Here is a 17,561-nt window from a genome sequence, read left to right as displayed (position 1 = left end):
CGAGCAATTTGAGATACGAGTAAAATTTTGAGCAAATATTTATCTTGAGATACGAGACAAATTTTGACATACGAGCAGAGTGGACGCGAGAGGCTGCTCATAAGAACATCATGGGCACTGTCTCTCCCCGCAACTCCCTCGTGTAATGTCTCTGTGGTCGCAACCGTGTGCGGTCGATTGGTCGCCGGTCTTTTGGTCACCGGTCTTTTGGTCGCGGTCTTTAGGTCGCCCGGAAGTTTGGTCGTTGTCTTTTGGGTCGCCGGTCTTTTTTGTCGACGGTCTTTTGGTCGCCTGATCGGCTGCTGCCATCTACTGTCAATTTATTAAATAGCAGATGGTGTTTTTATTGAAGCAGTCCAATGAACCTTCATTCTCTCTGGGAGAACTTGCAATGTTGAAATACTTTAGATTAGATGGTCATTTTTATCAAACAAATAAAATATTTTTATATAAATATTTTATATACAAATACTTTTAGTTAGACAGTATTTAGATCGTTTCAACAGTATTTAGACTCTAAATACTGTTGAAACGATCTAAATACTGTTGAAACGATCTAAATACTGTTGAAACGATCTAAATACTGTTGTAACGATCTAAATACTGTTGAAACGATCTAAATACTGTTGAAACAATCTAAATACTGTTGAAACGAACTAAATATCTAATATAAAAATATCAATAAGAGCACTCATTTAACACATCGGCTGCTGCCATCGACTGTCATAGGCGTCCAATGAACCTTCATTCTCTCTGGGAGAAATAAGAGCACTCATTTAACACATCAGCTGCTGCCATCGACTGTCATTTTAGCTCCAGTATTTGTATTTCATCACGAAGTGCTGATTTTACCGCATTTTAGTGCATTTTTGGCACTTTTGCGAATGGTCACATATCGTCGCATTTGGTCGCGCCGACGTTTATCGCTGTCTTTCCCCCGGGAAAATCCCCCCCAGAGCCCGGTTGTCATGTCTGATAAGCTCCGGTATTTGTATTTCATCAATAAGTGCGTATTTAGGCCCTTTCGCAAATGGTCGTCGCATTTGGTCGCGCCGAGGTTTATAGCTGTCTTTCCCCCGGGAAAATCACCCCCAATTAATGTCTGAAAAGCTCCAGTATTTGTATTTAATCATTAAATGCAGTTTTTAAAACTATTACTCGGCTTTTGGAACACTTTTCTGGGCATTCTTAACCATTTTTCTACCTTAAGAGAGATTCTCCCATTCATTCTCCCAGAGAGAATGAAGGTTCATTGGACGCCTATGACAGTCGATGGCAGCAGCTGATGTGTTAAATGAGTGCTCTTATTGATATTTTGATATTAGATATTTAGATCGTTTCAACAGTATTTAGATCGTTTCAACAGTTTTTAGAGTCTAAATACTGTTGAAACGATCTAAATACTGTCTAACTAAAAGTATACTAATACTTTTATTTGTTTGATAAAAATGAAGTACAGACGCTCCCCAACTTACGAACGCAATTGGTTCCGAGCGATTGTTCATAAGTTGAATTTGTTTGTAAGTTGATTCAGTGCTATATTTTGTATTATAATTTATGTTTAAGGCCTATATAACTATATTGAAGGTTTATATAAGTGCATTTGTATGTTTAAGGCTTGTATAAGTAACACGCATTGGTTTGTACTGATTTTTTTTTTTAATAAAATGGAGAGAATATGTACAGTACTGTATAGAGAGAGATTTATGTATTAGAAACTGGCCGAAAGAAGCGATCTAACGACGATTGCAGTTTTCTTCTTTTTTTCATCATAAATGATGCAGTAGCACTGTATGGCATCATTCAATTGATTTGCAAACTTTGTGCAACGTTCAATATTTGGGTCCTGCTGCTCGATCTTTCTGTTTATAAATGGTACTGAATGTGCAACGCTCACCACTTTCTCACGCGGATCAAGCTTCGTTATTATTGCCACTCGTTTCAAATGAAATGGCTTGCCTCTTCCTTGCAACTCCCTCAATAGAAGCCTTTAGCTTTTTACCAACCATATTCAATAATGGATGCATGAGATATTTAATGATACAAATGAAAAAAGTTCGTTGCACACTAGAGATACATTCACGCACTTCCGCATTGCAACGAAGAAGAAGGTAGCTGCTGGGTGAGCTAAGCCCTCACAGCGCCAGGCGTCGGTATTAGCGGCGGAAAGAAGCACTACTCGGAAAAAAATACAAAATCAAATTTACGAACATTTTTCGATATAAACGCAATTTGCAGACATGTTCGTATGTACCGTTGTTCGTAAGTTGAATGTTCGTAAGTAGAGGAGCGTCTGTATTTCAACATTGCAAGTTCTCCCAGAGAGAATGAAGTTTCATTGGACTGCTTCAATAAAAACACCATCTGCTATTTAATAACTTGACAGTAGATGGAAGCAGCCGATCAGGCGACCAAAAGACCGGCGACAAAAAAGACCGGCGACCCAAAAGACGACGACCAAACTTCCAGGCGACCTAAAGACCGCGACCAAAAGACCGGTGACCAAAAGACCGGCGACCAATCGACCGTGTACCGGTCGCAACTCCCTCGTTGTAATGTCTCTGCGAGCACTGGGCGGAGCGTTGCATTTTTCAGTGTTTTTTTCCAGTTAGTCAGTGTGAATGGCGTATATACTACTTCTCGTTGGCAAGTGGTCGTGCGTTATCCTATTGTGAGGACATTTGTGTGCATCATTTTGGGAATATTTTGAAGGGAAGACAAAAGCAAACATCCCTCGATAGGTTCCTTTTAGCTGCATCTGAAAGTCAGGGTGGAGGCGGGGCAAATAGATTCAACCCGGGAGAAGAAAGGTATCACAATTTAAAACAAAATTAGAATTAGGTTTAGTGTAAAGTTAGATTAAATTTATTTTTGAGTGTGTTTGCATCGTAATCCAAGTTCATTTAAATTTGTTTATGTTGTTACGAGCGGGTTGCCGTGCACAATGTGACTACTAACTGTATTGAAGAACTGGGTGTATTAAGAACTCTATATCCCAGCAGTCACTGCGCAGTACTTTATCTACGGGAAAATAGTAGAGTCGGGGGCTGGTTTCCGTAGTTGTCCTATCGACTGATTTATTTTATTTTATCGTGATAACAATTTTAGTATTGGTCCATATATAAAGCACACTGGATTATACGGCGCCTTGTCTATTTTGGAGAATTTTTTTTACTTTTATGCGCGCCTTATAGTCGTGAAAATACGGTATGTTTAGAGTCTGCATTTTTAATCATTTGTTTACCTTTATTCTTAAGGAGTGGAGGATCTTTGTGTTTTTTCACAGATATGCGTGCGTCTTGATAAGAAGCAGTTTGCCTCAGCTGATTGTGGATCTGGCTGGAGAGTTCCGCTTTAGAGCACTGTCTATTCAGGTGTGAATGTCATATACTGTTGAATTCTATCATAGGCACTATTGATTACTCATTTCGACAAATTTAGCATTAACTTTTGACCGTGACCGGATGATTCGCCTAAAGACGTTTCGCCGACGGACGTTTGACAGACAGACAGGTCGCCGAATGGACGTTCCACCGAACGGAGGTTTCGCTGAAACGGGATTTGCGCGCTCGCCCCGCCCCTGGATCGTGTGTGTACAAGTTTTTCAACCTCGGCCCGCGGGCCATTTACGGCCGTTACAGATAACATTCATTTAGGAATAACAAGGGCATGTACTCCCCCCCGCTGGACATATTTCTAAATACAAGTACTGGACATATTTCTCAATACAAGTACATACTACACTACAATGTGCTGCCTTTTTTTAAAATTATTTTATCCTTGCGTTTAAAGTAGTAGCCATTTGGAGATCACGCAGAACAATACGTGACAGAAGAAATAGAGAAAATAAAGTAGTAGTAAATTTACACCCGCATAGAAAATGTTGAGATTAATCTTTGAATTAAGGTTCTCAGCAAATCATTTTGAATATATATTTCCTAAAGTATGGCAAATGGCTACTACTTTAAACGCAGGGATAAAATAAAAAATATAAAAAAAACATTGGCAGCACGTACGTACTTGTATTTAGAAATATGTCCAGGGGGGCAGTACATTTTGAGATGAAGATTTAAAGTGGAAGTAGAAAGTGGTCTTGTTGTTCTTTTTGTCTTTTTTTTACACCGGACATCCGGGTTGGCTAGGTGAGCCAAGGGGAAGGCGATGGCGACGCGGTCCATGTTTTGCTATCCCCTTAGGGAATGTTAGAGAAAAGACCTTGCTGGGAATACCACGCACTAAAAATTCTGTTGAAGGTTGGCACCGCGCATTTCAATGTAGTGTCAGTTGTCCATCCAAATTTATCTCGTCTGATAAGCAAACTCAAATGTTAGACTTAACGTATTAGCTTCTGACTCCAATTCCTAAATCTGTCTTCTCCCGTCTAACAATTGTGCGTGTTCAGCATCGAAGGAAGAGACCAGGGTTTGCGAGTTACTCCACAGATGATTTATTCCTGATATTGATCCTTACAGAGCTCCGGGTCCCTCTCCCAAAATATAAACCAGCTGAGCGTCGCCGTGCTTCAGTGGAGGATTAAAGAGACGAAAGTCCAAACCCGCGTTTGCCCAGTTATAGTATAACAAAAATGAATATTCATTCGCTGATTCTAATGAGAAGCGGACTGTCCCACGACGGTCTGTAGGGGTCTTCCCCGCTGGAATCTGCTGGCCCGTGAATCCACATCGGTCCTCGGTCGCCTTCTCCGCTGGAGTCCACAGCGTCTCCTTTTCCCTTAGAGCCCACCATCTGTCTTCTTATCCGCATGTGACCAACCTCAAAGTAGAAACTCAGACAGAGACCTTTTGTTCATTCTAATCGAGTTAAGAACAATAGTTTTAATCCTACAGTGGTAATATATCAAAATGAAACAGCTAAAATAAAATGAATGAGTAAAATATGTCATATTCTTCACAAATTAGAGCAAAGTGATTGGGAAATACGAATACAACAGGCTTATGGCGGTATTATGCCCAGACAGACCAAAAAGTCATACGCAGCTGTTAATGAACGGTTTAAAAAAGCTCACGGATGACAATGAAAACCCGGATCGATTTCCAAACAAACTACAGTACCTAGAAGCAATTGCACTTAATTTGTAAGTTTTACTGTTTTAATAAAAACTGCCACTGCCATCTGTGAATTCCCTTTGTTCATAATTTGTAAGTTTGTATTGTATTTGTAATTTTTGTACATAGTTTGTATTGTATTTGTAATTTTTGTACAAAATTTGTATATTTTTACTGCTTTAATAAAAACACCATCTGTGAATTTGCTTTGTCTTCTTTTTAATAAAATAATTCTTTGAATGGCATCTTATTGATAGTGTTTAATATTAAAAAGCAAGTAAAATGATTGTCTTTGTACTGGCTCTTGACTAATTCATTTAAACCAGGGGTCACCAAACTACGGCCCGCGGGCCGGATACGGCCCGCCGGCACATTTGGACCGGCCCTCTGAACAATACCAGAGACGCTATCGGATTTTTTTTAGTTTTTTTTGGGGGGGGGGGGGGGAATGCGGCCCGCCGGCACATTTGGACCGGCCCTCTGAACAATACCAGAGACGCTATCGGATTTTTTTTCCTATTTGGCCTTGAAGACTGGGACGTTTTAATTTTGTGTTTGGTTCATTGCACCCCTGCTGAGCCCACAAATCATCCCAGTGAAGCGGGGCTTCGCATTGCTTCTTTGGTGACACGCGCGGGGAGAGTGTTTCCCTTTGATGCATGCGGGCACGTCCACCGTTGCATGCACGAGCAGTGTTACCGAGACATCTGGACGATCGCAGGTGAGGGCGGAGCCCTGGGACCATCGCGGACTATTCAAGCATATTAAAACCGCAACCTGTTTGAGAACGGAATAATGGCGAAAAAGTTAGGTGAGAGAAAAATTGATTCAGAATGCAGGGTATTTAACCTGGAGTGGACAAACGATTATTTTTTGTTCAATGCAAAGAAAAGGCTGTTTGTCTCATTTGTCAAGAGACGGTGGCGGTATTCAAAGAATACAATCTTTGCCGACACTATGAATCCCGTCACAAAGACAAGTACGATAGATTGCAAGGCCAAATACGAGCAGACAAACTCTCAAAGCAAAAAAGTGGACTACTATCTCAGCAGAACCAGGCATCCGTTCGGGCCAGCTTTTGGGTTGCTAAATTGATAGCAAGCAGCGGTAAGCCTTTCACTGACGGAGAGTTTGTTAAGAAATGTATGGATACTGTCGCGGAGGAGGTGTGTCCCGAGAAGAAAGATGCATTTAATGCCGTAAGTCTGTCGGTGAGTACAATGACCAGACGCGTTGAAGAAATCGGGAGTAATGTATATGCCCAGCTGCAGCAGAAGACGAAATAATTTGACTTTTTTTCATTAGCACTGGATGAAAGCACGGACGTGCAAGACACAGCGCAACTGCTCATTTTTATTCGTGGAGTTAGCGCAAACTTTGAGATTTGCGAGGATCTGGCAGCCCTCCAAAGTCTCAAAGGGACTACAATGGGAGAGGATATTTTTGACAAAGTGTGCCAAACCATGGAGAAGTTGGACCTGGACTGGTCAAAGCTAGCTAGCATCACGACTGACGGGGCTCCTAGCATGGTGGCCGAAACTCGCGGTCTAATAATGGGACGCATGAACCGGGAGTTGGAAAAAAGGGGTCTCACCGCCCCGCTACGAGTCCACTGCCAAATTCACCACCAAGCACTGTGCTGCAAAATGTTGACGTGGGATTCTGTAATGACGGTTGTGGTGTCGTGCATAAACTTCAGAGCAAAGGGAGAAGATTGTGCATGGCACAACAGAAAGTTAATGTTCCATGGCTTTTTTTTCTATGAAGAACCCAGAGAGAGTTATTTAGTTATTATTTATTTCATAAATAGTGTTATTTATTTCCTGTTTTTTTCTGTGAAGAACCTGGAAAGGGTTATTTGGTTGTGTGGCTTTCTGGAAAACAATAAAAAAAAATTAAGCTCCCCTACGATCGTCACACTTTTTCTGTTACAAACTGACACCGGCCCCCCATCAGAGAAGGGAAAAGTTATGTGGCCCTCACAAGAAAAAGTTTGGGGACCCCTGATTTAAACCATGTCTATTTACTCCCAAACGTACTTGTATTTAGAAATATGTCCTGCGGGGGGCCGTACATGCCCTTGTTATTGCGGGGGGCAGTACATGCCCTTGTTATTGCGGGGGGCAGTACATGCCCTTGTTATTGCGGGGGGCAGTACATGCCCTTGTTATTGCGGGGGGCAGTACATGCCCTTGTTATTGCGGGGGGCAGTACATGCCCTTGTTATTCCTAAATGAATGTTATCTGTAACGGCCGTATATGGCCCGCGGGCCGAGGTTGAAAAACATGTATACACACGATCCGGGGGCGGGGCGAGCGCGCGAATCCCATTTCGGCGAAACCTCCGTTCGGTGGAACGTCCATTCAGCGACCTGTCTGTCTGTCAAACGTCCGTCGGCGAAATGTACGTCGGCGAAACGTCTTTAGGCGAATCATCCGAGTACCGCTTTTGACAAAAATGCAAAATGGAAAAAAAATTGGTGGTTTCTTCATTGGGTTCTTTTAGTACTTTTTATTCTTCTTGCTTTTACTTCTTAGTTGCTGTATTGTTGCATGCATGAGAGCTATGATTAGATTTATCTTCAGTATTGATAACTTGAATGTTTCTGTTGTCATTTGTTGTACAGTAACAACTAAAAATACGAGTGCCCCGACATACGAGCAATTTGAGATGAGTAATTTGAGATACGAGTAATTTGAGATAAGAGTAAAATTTCTAGCAAATATTTATCTTGAGATACGAGACAAATTTTGATATACAAGCATACAGCGGACGCGAGAGGCTGCTCATAAGAACATCATGGGCACTGTCTTTCTGGTCGCAACTCCCTTGTGTAATGTCTCTACGAGCACTGGGCGGAGCGTTGCATGTTTCAGTGTTTTTTTCCCGCTAGTCAGTGCGAATGGTGGAGCTTGTTCGCTAATACGAGAGGAGTACTACTTCCCGGTTAAGTTGGAAAGTGGTCGTGCGTTATCCTATTGTGAGGACATGTGTGTGCATTATTTTGGGAATATTTTGAAGGGAAGACAAGCAAACAACCCTCGATAGGTGGCATCTGAAAGTCAGGGTGGTGGCGGGGCAAATAGAGCCAGCCTGGGAGAAGAAAGGTATAAAAATGTAAAACAAAATTAGAATTAAGTTCAGTGTAAGGTTAGATTAAATTTATTTTTGAATGTGCAGGGGTTAGGGTTAGAAATGGAGTCAGAATGAGAATTGCGCCTTTTCTCGAGCCAATAAAGAGAACTGGTCATGGAAGCTTCAATAATGTCTTGCCTATATTTTTGTTAACACTTGTTTCACCATCGTTGTTACGACTCCCCCTGGTGGTAAGAGGTACCAGGGAGTCGCAACTACCACAGCAGAAAAATTCGGCCAATGAGGAGACATCTCTCTCCCCTGCGCGAAATCCGTCTAATTTTAGTAAAATTAAACACATTTTAGTACTATTAAACCACTAGTCATTTGTTACTTAGTTAATAGATGGCGAATTAGAACAAATAAAAATGTTTTTCCAATTCAATATCCCGTTTTTGGTGTTTTTTCAGGGGGTTGGAACGAATTAATTTGTTTTTAGTTAATTTATATGGGAAATGTTCATTTGAGTTACGAGTAAATCGATATACGAGCTCAGAACGCATTAAGCTTGTATCTCGAGGTACCACTGTATAAGATTTTCTCATTCAGTGAAGAGGAGGAAGAATTACAAAAAGACGAACTTCAAGTTGCGGACCATCTGGTCGAAGAGGATTTGATTTAGTTTTTTTTTTTTACCATACTGAGAGTTTTGATGTGTTAATTTTTATTTTATTAGTTTTGTTGCACAGTTTCCTCTGTGCAAACGGGGTCTGCTATGATTTATTTGCTATAAAAATTAACTTAAAGGTTTGTGTGCCAAAGTGATAGCCACTATTTGATGATTGTGTCTGGGCAGAGGCTTCACGACGATGTGAAAAACATCAGATAAATATGTTTGTAGTATAAACAATTTAGCTGTGTTCTGGCAGTTGTGAAGCTTACTAATTTGGTCATTCCTGGCTTGTCTAGACATCCTCAACAAATGTTTAGGTTAACGCCCACTTTGGGTGGAGACAATTAAGGCTTTAAGAAATGGAGTCAGAATGAGAATCTCGCCTTTTCTCGAGCCAATAAAGAGAACTGGTCATGGAAGCTTCAATAATGTCTTGCCTATATTTTGTTAACACTTGTTTCACCAGATTTTTCAGAACAAAGAAAAGAACATTCCACAACAGTTACAGGTATATGAAAATACTGCAATGTACTAATATGAAAATATAATCTATGAATTAAAAAATCTAAACACTAAGTAGTAAATAGTAGTATTAAAATAATTCATCCGCTTAAATTTAAATAATTAAAAAAACGGGTTATTGGAACTTGGACATCTAGCTATTTAAATAAAAATAATTATGACTTCATTTGGATGTAAATGCATTGACTTTAATGACGCGTGTCCAGTGCAACACCGCACGGCGCTACATGAGAACACAGATTCTGGAGCGTCCGCGGCAGACATCGAGGACGCTCTTTTTTGGCACCACCACGGCACCGTTCCCGTAGCTGCTGTACCAAGCTGAGTGACTCCGGCTGAGGTAGGAAGATGGACACGGGGGCGCGCTCGCAGCCGCCTCCTGCTGTTGACGCCACACCAACGACGAAGTGTCCAGGTAGCGCAGACGGACGTAGGAATCGGATAGCGATTTGGCGGCCAAGTGGACCGAAACTTCTTCGTCATCAGTCATGTCGACGCATTCGACTGGTAAAATCGCCGCGTCATCCCGAGAAACTTTCGGCGCAGTCTGCGTCTGCTCGTAATTCTCACCAGAAGATTCCACAAAAAGGCGAGCCCTCCTCGGTTACCCTGGCGACGGCCGGCGGCTATCCACTTTGGCACGGCCCATTCGTAGTCCAAAAACGTAGGTTTTAAAAGCGTTTTGGCCGTTAGGCTAATGCTATTAGTTTTTGGGCTAACGCCAAAGGCTCTTCAAGCACACGCGTGGAGTCAGTGTGCTGGATTTCAAGCCCACGACCTGGTTAAATTTAACTAAATAGGTCACTTGTGGCCCACTTATTTAGACTTAGCTTCCCCAGCGCACTGTTAGCCACCTCACTAACGCAATCTGTCCTCGTGAGGATGCTATGCTGCCTTCATGTGCTGTGGTAAAGATGAACCTCACTGCGAATGCGCGTTTATGGGATTTTTGTTGTTGGAGCAAATCATCTAATATAGAGGGGGAAAACCGAAGACACGGACTTTTTTCCCCTCGGATCAAAATTTGCTATCAATCTCATAAACTATTCACATTTGGATGTAGATTTGTCCTTTTCTTCTTTATTTTTCAATTAAAAAAGTTGCATCAATGAAAATATTTATTTTCAATGAAACAAACCCTCACTATAACAAAAAACCTCAAAGAAAATGTGTTTACATTTCAAAATATATATTTTAGACTCAAAAGATGCCTTTGAACACAATTTTTTTAGAAGATTTTTCAATCAAAACAATTATTTGTTCATTCATTCATCTTCCATACCGCACATCCTCGAAGGGGTTTTGGGGGTTGCTGTAGCCTAACCCAGCTGACTTCAGGTGAAAGGCAGACTACACCCTAGACTGGTCTCCAGTCCGCCTTAGGGCACCAGAGAGCCAAACGACCATAAGCACTCACAATCATACCGCCACCAGTTGCTTCAAACAAGACATTTAAAAAAAAAAAATATAATAATCACTTAAAACAAAATCTTTCAATGATAGAAACTAAAGATTTTGAATGCAAAGAAAAAATATTTGACACTAAAAAAGGGCATTTGAAAACTTAAATTTTCATTGAAAATGTTTGATTGAATAGTTACCACTTTTGAATTTTTGACTATACAGTGGCACCTCTACCTACTGAAACTTTCAGGTTACGAAACACTTTAGTATGCAAATGAGTTCTCCATTTACAAAAACAAGATCCAAGTTACGAAAACCCCCAAAACATAAATACATTTCCTGCATCCGTAACTTTATTTTGAAATCGGCCTCGGTCCTTGTCTGTCTGCTGAATTCACATTGGAGCCTCACAACAACAAATCTCTTTCGACCGCTGTTTGTTGTTAGAGTTTTTTATTTAAAAGTATTGGTGCAAATAAAATGAATAAACGGGCCATGTCATCCATCAAGGAAAAACAGAAGGAAAGAAAGTGGCATGCAGTTGACTGAAATGCAAGGCACTCCACAACAAGGCAACCCATAACCCACCTACTAGCATCGCCTCTGTTAGACGTACAGTTTTGGCACCTATCCCTAATTCCTTAACTCAGTCTGATCCCGTCTAACAACTTGTGCGTGTTCAGCATCGAAGGAAGAGACCAGGGTTTGCGCGTTACTCCACAGATGATTTATTCCCAATATTGATCCTTACAGAGCTCTGGGTCCCTTTCCCAAATATAAAACCAGCTGAGCGTCGCCGTGCTTCAGTGGAGGATTAAAGAGACTAAAGTCCAAACACGCGTTTGCCCAATTATAGTATAACAAAGATGAATATTTATTCGCTGATTTTAATGATATGTGGACTGTCCGACGACGTTCTGGAGGGGTGTCCTCTCCTGGAATCTGCTTGCCCGTGAATCCACGTCTGGCCTGGTCGCCCTCTCCGCGGGGAATCCTTTGTCTCTGACGGTTTCACCTGGACCACTTGACACCTGGACCACTTAACACCTCGACCACTTAACACCTGGACCACTTGACACCTGGACCACTTGACACCTGGACCACTTAACACCTGGACCACTTAACACCTTGAAGTAGAAACTCAGACAAAGACCTTTTGTTCATTGTAATTGAGTTGAGAACAATAGTTTTAATCCTACAGTGGTACTATATCAAAATGAAACAGCTACAATAAAATGAAGGAGTAAAATGTCATATTCTTCATTCCCTCTCTTGGTCTCCCAAAAGAGACCATACCGACAAACAACACACAAGTTAGTAAGAAACAAAACTAAGAAGCACTACATTAATATAAGAAAATAAACAAAGAAGCATCACATTAGTGTATCCATGAACACATGCTCGGCGGTGGTTGCAGAGGGATCAGTTTGGAGCAATTGAGCATACTGACCTTTCGGATCTGGTCCCACTGCCCTATCGATCAAACGAACAACCAGAGTACGAGCCATGGGGATGAGGCAACATCCACAAAGACTAAGTAAAGTCGTGAAAACAACAACAGATATAAAGACATTTCCCATCAAACCTTTCCAGGTACCGAAATGATTCATCCATTGGTCCCAGATTGAGTCGCCCACACCTGAATGGTCTGCCATCTTATTAGTCAGGGTTCGGAGGCCTTCCAAGGCTTTGGTGAGACGTCCATTTCGAGCCGTGTTATTAGGGATGAAAGTACAACATGCATCACCAAGGATAGCACATACCCCACCCTTCTCGGCCAATAACATGTCTAATGCTATACGATCTTGGAAAGCCATGATAGATGTTGCCGCTAATTGTTCATGTACCGCCTCAAACGACTCAACAGTGTAATTGCCAAGTCGCTGGACATTGTAATGAACGTAATTAATGCGATCAACATTTTTGTTAGGGGTTACCCAAATTAGAAGACTTTTGAATCCTGCTGAGACCTGATCAACAAGTTTATACTCATTAGGAACGCCATGGGGGATGCCTATGGTGTCAATATAGGTGGGGTCTGAGTTACCAATCCAGGTGGGTGATGCTCTCTTATTGCGATGCAAAACATCCTTCAGGTTTGAAGGTAATTGTACTCCAGCTGTGAGATTCACTGGGGAAACAGAAACCGGAAGCAACAAAGACACCGAAGAGCACACACCAGAAGCATTTGTGGGTAATCTATCATACAATTTATCGCTTCCACACCATAACCAGATGTCCGCTCGGGATAAGGGGTGTGTACACACCAATCAGACGGAATGCTTCCCAATGATTTTCCAGTCCCATTTAATTTGAGACAGATAAAATTTTGGCGTGCTACTGATTTATCAAAAATTGGTTTCTCTTTATCCTCTTGGGCAAGTGGGAATATCGAATCGTACTTAGAACAATTAAATTTCGGGTTGGTGTTTTTTAGAAGGTCCACAATACATTCATTGTCGACTGGGGCCGAGACAATACGGAGTACTGGTCGAGCACCCATACACACGAGACAATCATCTTGGGTTTCGCTGGCAGCTTGCTCTGCCATTAACAGCCAATTGTTAGATACTGCTGTAATACCTGTAGTCATTCTAAACCAATCGTCCACTGATGGTTTGCCATGGATAATGCGGACCTTACTCGATTTAGGGGATACGATTGATGGAATGACCTTGCCAGTTTTCGCCTGATTAGTACAGTGGTACTTCGACATACGAGCGTAATCCGTTCAGAGACTGAGATTGTATGACGAGGTTCTCGTAACTCGAGCGGACGTTTCCCATTGAAATGAATGGAAAAAAATTTAATTCGTTCCAGCCCTCTGAAAAAACACCAAAAACAGGATATTGGATTGGAAAAATGTTCTATTTTTTCTAATTCCCCATCTATTAACAAAGTAACACATAACTAGTGGTTTAATAGAAGTAAAGTGTTTAATCTAACTAAAATTGGGCGGATTTCGCCGAGGGGAGAGGGGCACAAAAGGAGCGGGGGGCTTCGTTTTTTTTCTTCCACACAACGTACTCGGAAACGGAACAAACACTCCACCCTCACGTTCGCTATCGATTGTTTGTTTGCTGTCGTACTATTCCCTTCAAAATATTCCGAAAATGATGCCCACAAATGTCCTCACAATCGGATAACGCACGACCACTTGCCAACGAGCAGCAGTCTTTTATCAGCGATCGCTCCGCTGCTCATGGGAGCTTCGGGGGCGCTGGCTAGCGGCTCCCTTTTAGCTTGTAGCATCTGTGGTCGCATCCCCTCGAACGGCGCCTATGATAGAGTTGCTACCATGGTTGCTATTGCGGGGAAATGCGAGCCAGTGCCCCTGATGTTCTTATGAGCAGCCAATGAGCAGCAGTCTTTTATCAGCGATCGCTCCGCTGCTCATGGGAGCTTCGGGGGCGCTGGCTAGCGGCTCCTTTTAGTTGTAGCATCTGTGTTCGCATTCCCTCGAACGGCGCCTATGATAGAGTTGCTACCGGGGATGCTGTTGCGAGCCAGTGCCCCTGATGTTCTTATGAGCAGCCAACGAGAAGTAATATAATACTCCTCGTATTAGATAAAAAATAACAGGAAATGCAGCAGCTGAGCTTACCCAAGTATTGATTGTGGGTAAAGTTTTATTCTGAGTGCCATTCTCATCATAGGCGCCGTTCAAAGCGGCTGCTAGTTGCAGTGGCTCCCTATACCCTCACTCGTATTGTGTTTTTAGGGATTTTTTAGAGCTTTTTTATCCTTTATTTTTACGTTTTATTGTCTCTTAAGATTTTACTTGTTACTTTGCTTTATATATTATATTCCAAACTTTAATGTTTTAAAACTTTACTTTCAAGACTCTACTCCAAGACTCAAGTTGTGGGAGAGGCAGTCTTTGAGCTATTAGTTTAGTTTATCTTTGCAAATTCTGGACATTATATTTTGACCCACTCAGCCATGCCTCCGCTGTTTTACACAAAGGATCAGCTGTTAGCGCTACGCAACACCTGGATTCCCCTGGACCTGGACCTCCCCGCGGAGTTAAAGAGGAAGAGAAGAGGATGCAGAGCTGGACGAAAATGTCAGGAGAGGAAGCGAAGCTTCAGACCAAGCATTCCATCTATTATTATGGGGAACGTAAGATCTCTCCCCAATAAGATGGAAGAGCTAACGGCGCTCACCAAACAACAACGACAAAATCAGAATATCTGCATTATGTGCATCATGGAGACCTGGCTGAATGAACTAATTCTGGACTCTCTCGTCTCCTTGGACGGTTTTCAGCTGGTGAGGGCGGACAGAGATGCTGAGGAGAGCGGTAGGAAGAAAGGGGGGGACTAGCTGTTTTTATTAATAGTAGATGGTGCAGCCCCAGGCACATTACTGTGAAGGAGCAACTCTGCACTCGAGATATCGAGCTAGTAGCTGTTAGCATCAGGCCGTTTTACATCCCCCTCTTCCACCGGTCTCTGCATTACTGTCGATCAGGTGATAAAACAGCTAAAGAAGATCGAGGCAAGGAAGGCTACCGGTCCAGACGGCCTCAGCTCCAGACTACTGAGAGAGTGTGCGGATCAGCTTGGTAAAGTGATTCTGCATATTTTCAACCTCAGCCTCAGTCTGCAGAAGGTCCCCACCTTGTGGAAAACTTCCGGTGTGGTCCCAGTTCCTAAGACTGCGTACCCCAGGGAGCCAAACCACTTCAGGCCGGTAGCATTAACCTCTCACCTGATCAAGACATTGGAGAGAATCATCCTCAATCACCTCAGCCCCCTGATGAATGCAGAGCTGGACCCTCTGCAGTTCGCCTATCATCCAGGCATTGGTGTGGAAGATGCTACCACCTACCTGATGCACAGGTCTCTTTCACACCTGGAGAACACGGGAAGCACGCTGAGAATGATGTTTTTTGACCTCTCCAGTGCGTTCAATATCATTCAGCCGGTCCTACTGAGAGGGAAACTGGAAGAGGCTGGAGTAAGGAACCACCTAGCCGCATGGATCATCGACTTCCTCACTGACAGACCACAATATGTGAGACTCCAGGACTGTATGTCTGATGTGGTGGCTTGCAGCACGGGGGCCCCACAAGGCACAGTGCTCTCCCCACTCCTCTTCTCCCTCTACACATCGGATTTCAAACATAATACAGACACCTGCCACCTCCAGAAGTTCTCTGACGACACCGCTATTATTGGACGAGTGACGGACGGGAACGACCTGGAGTACAGGGGAGTCATCACAGCCTTTGTTGACTGGTGTAGGCAAAACCACCTCTACATCAACACCAGTAAGACAAAGGAAATGGTCATCGCTTTTCGGAGGAATCCTCAACAGACCACTCAGGTGAACATCCAGGGTACAGACATTGAAATCGTGGAGAATTTTAAGTACCTGGGAGTTCACCTCAACAACAAACTAGACTGGTCCACAAACATAGATGCCCTGTACAAAAGGGGCCAGAGCCGCCTCTACCTACTGAGGAGTCTACGGTCCTTTGGAGTGTGCAGGACACTGCTGAGGACTTTCTACGACACTGTGGTGGCATCTACAGTGTTTTATGCAGTGCTCTGTTGGGGATGCGGGAGCACAGAGAGGGACAGGAACAGGCTGAATAAGCTGGTCAGGAGGGCCAACTCTGTTCTGGGCTGTCCTCTGGACTCTGTGGAGGAAGTGGGAGAGCGGAGAATGCTGACCAGGATGATGTCCATCATGGACAGCACCTCCCACCCCCTGCATGAGTCTGTGGAGTCCCTCCGAAGCTCCTTTAGCAATAGACTGCGGCACCCTCATTGCAGGAAGGAGCGCTTCCACAGATCCTTCCTCCCATCAGCTGTCAGGCTCTTTAACAAAAAAATGGCTGAGTGTTAAGACCTACAGTATGCATGCTTGTATATTTATGTGTATGTATGTATGTATGTGCTAAGCAACACGCTTATTTATTTATTTATATATTTATTCATGTATTTATTTATTAACGTACTTATTACCTATCTATTTATGTCTAAAATGCCTTTCCTTTTCCTGCATCCTCACCCTCTTGCTACTGTGACAACGAAATTTCACGGATACGGGATGAATAAAGTTATCCAATTGCCTGTCGGCGTTGTGTGCACGAGTATACATCATTACCCAGAAAGCCCTCTTTTCCCCGCGCATGCGAGTTGTGCGTTTCCTGGTCTGAATCACTCATCCGGTGCTCGTAAATATTATACACGAAAGATATGCAAAAAAAATGCCATGGCCACCTGGCTTGGTCACATCACGAAATTTTGACCGCATCACGTGCGAATTACTCGATCGAAATTTCCCTCGTAAGACGAACATTTTGTATGACGAGCGGTTGTATGACGAGGTACCACTGAACTAGGTTTTTTACACATCCCCACTGGCCAGCATGGATCGGTATCCGAGGACCAAGCACACAGGGTTAGGAAGCTAGTGGTGTCTCATTCGTTGGAGATTGCGGTGTCATTGGAGCCACATCCGTCTGATTGGAGATCGCCAAACAGGAGTATGACATACACGTGGAGCACTCCTTCAAAAAATAACAAGAGAAAAATTAAAACAATAATCAATAAGCCAAAACATCCTGTACACCACTTCCCTCTCTTGGACTGGGATAAGCCCAGTCCAGAACAGGAACTATGTCCAGGAACTATGTGTCATGTTTAAATGTATGTGACCTTTTGTTCATTGTAATTGAGTTAAGAACAATAGTTTTAATCCTACAGTGGTAATATATCAAAATGAAACAGCTACAATAAAATTAAGGAGTAAAATATGTCATATTCTTCAATACACAACGAATGGTGCTGCAACAGTAGGATCATTA

General features: G+C 42.7%; 2 protein-coding genes across 6 annotated transcripts in view; one reads left to right on the top strand and one right to left on the bottom strand.

The window, feature by feature from the left end:
* The first annotated feature begins 9,210 nt into the window (after nucleotides 1-9,210).
* The window catches only part of gtpbp8 (GTP binding protein 8), a 68,409-nt gene continuing 60,058 nt past the window's right edge, over nucleotides 9,211-17,561 (top strand). Inside the window, exons 1-2 of one of the 5 annotated variants that reach the window (XM_077624889.1) lie at nucleotides 9,211-9,323; nucleotides 9,544-9,752. The gene's annotated coding sequence lies outside the window, so the exon portion shown is untranslated. Of the gene's footprint in view, nucleotides 9,324-9,543; nucleotides 10,002-17,561 lie in introns of all 5 variants that reach the window. The other 4 variants (XM_077624887.1, XM_077624886.1, XM_077624885.1 and 1 more) reach the window with 4 other exon arrangements.
* Nucleotides 9,504-10,268, bottom strand: brd3os (BRD3 opposite strand). The gene has a single exon (XM_077624890.1). The coding sequence runs from the start codon at nucleotides 9,825-9,827 to the stop codon at nucleotides 9,561-9,563; it is 267 nt and encodes an 88-aa protein (XP_077481016.1). The 5' UTR covers nucleotides 9,828-10,268; the 3' UTR covers nucleotides 9,504-9,560.

The sequence above is a fragment of the Stigmatopora argus genome, chromosome 17 (assembly GCF_051989625.1).
Source record: "Stigmatopora argus isolate UIUO_Sarg chromosome 17, RoL_Sarg_1.0, whole genome shotgun sequence".
Lineage (NCBI taxonomy): Eukaryota > Metazoa > Chordata > Actinopteri > Syngnathiformes > Syngnathidae > Stigmatopora > Stigmatopora argus.
This window is presented reverse-complemented; position numbering and strand designations above follow the sequence as displayed.

Bases quoted from the DNA above. Each gene is read 5' to 3' on its own strand.
- brd3os (XM_077624890.1), bottom strand. From the start codon at position 9,827: ATGACTGATGACGAAGAAGTTTCGGTCCACTTGGCCGCCAAATCGCTA.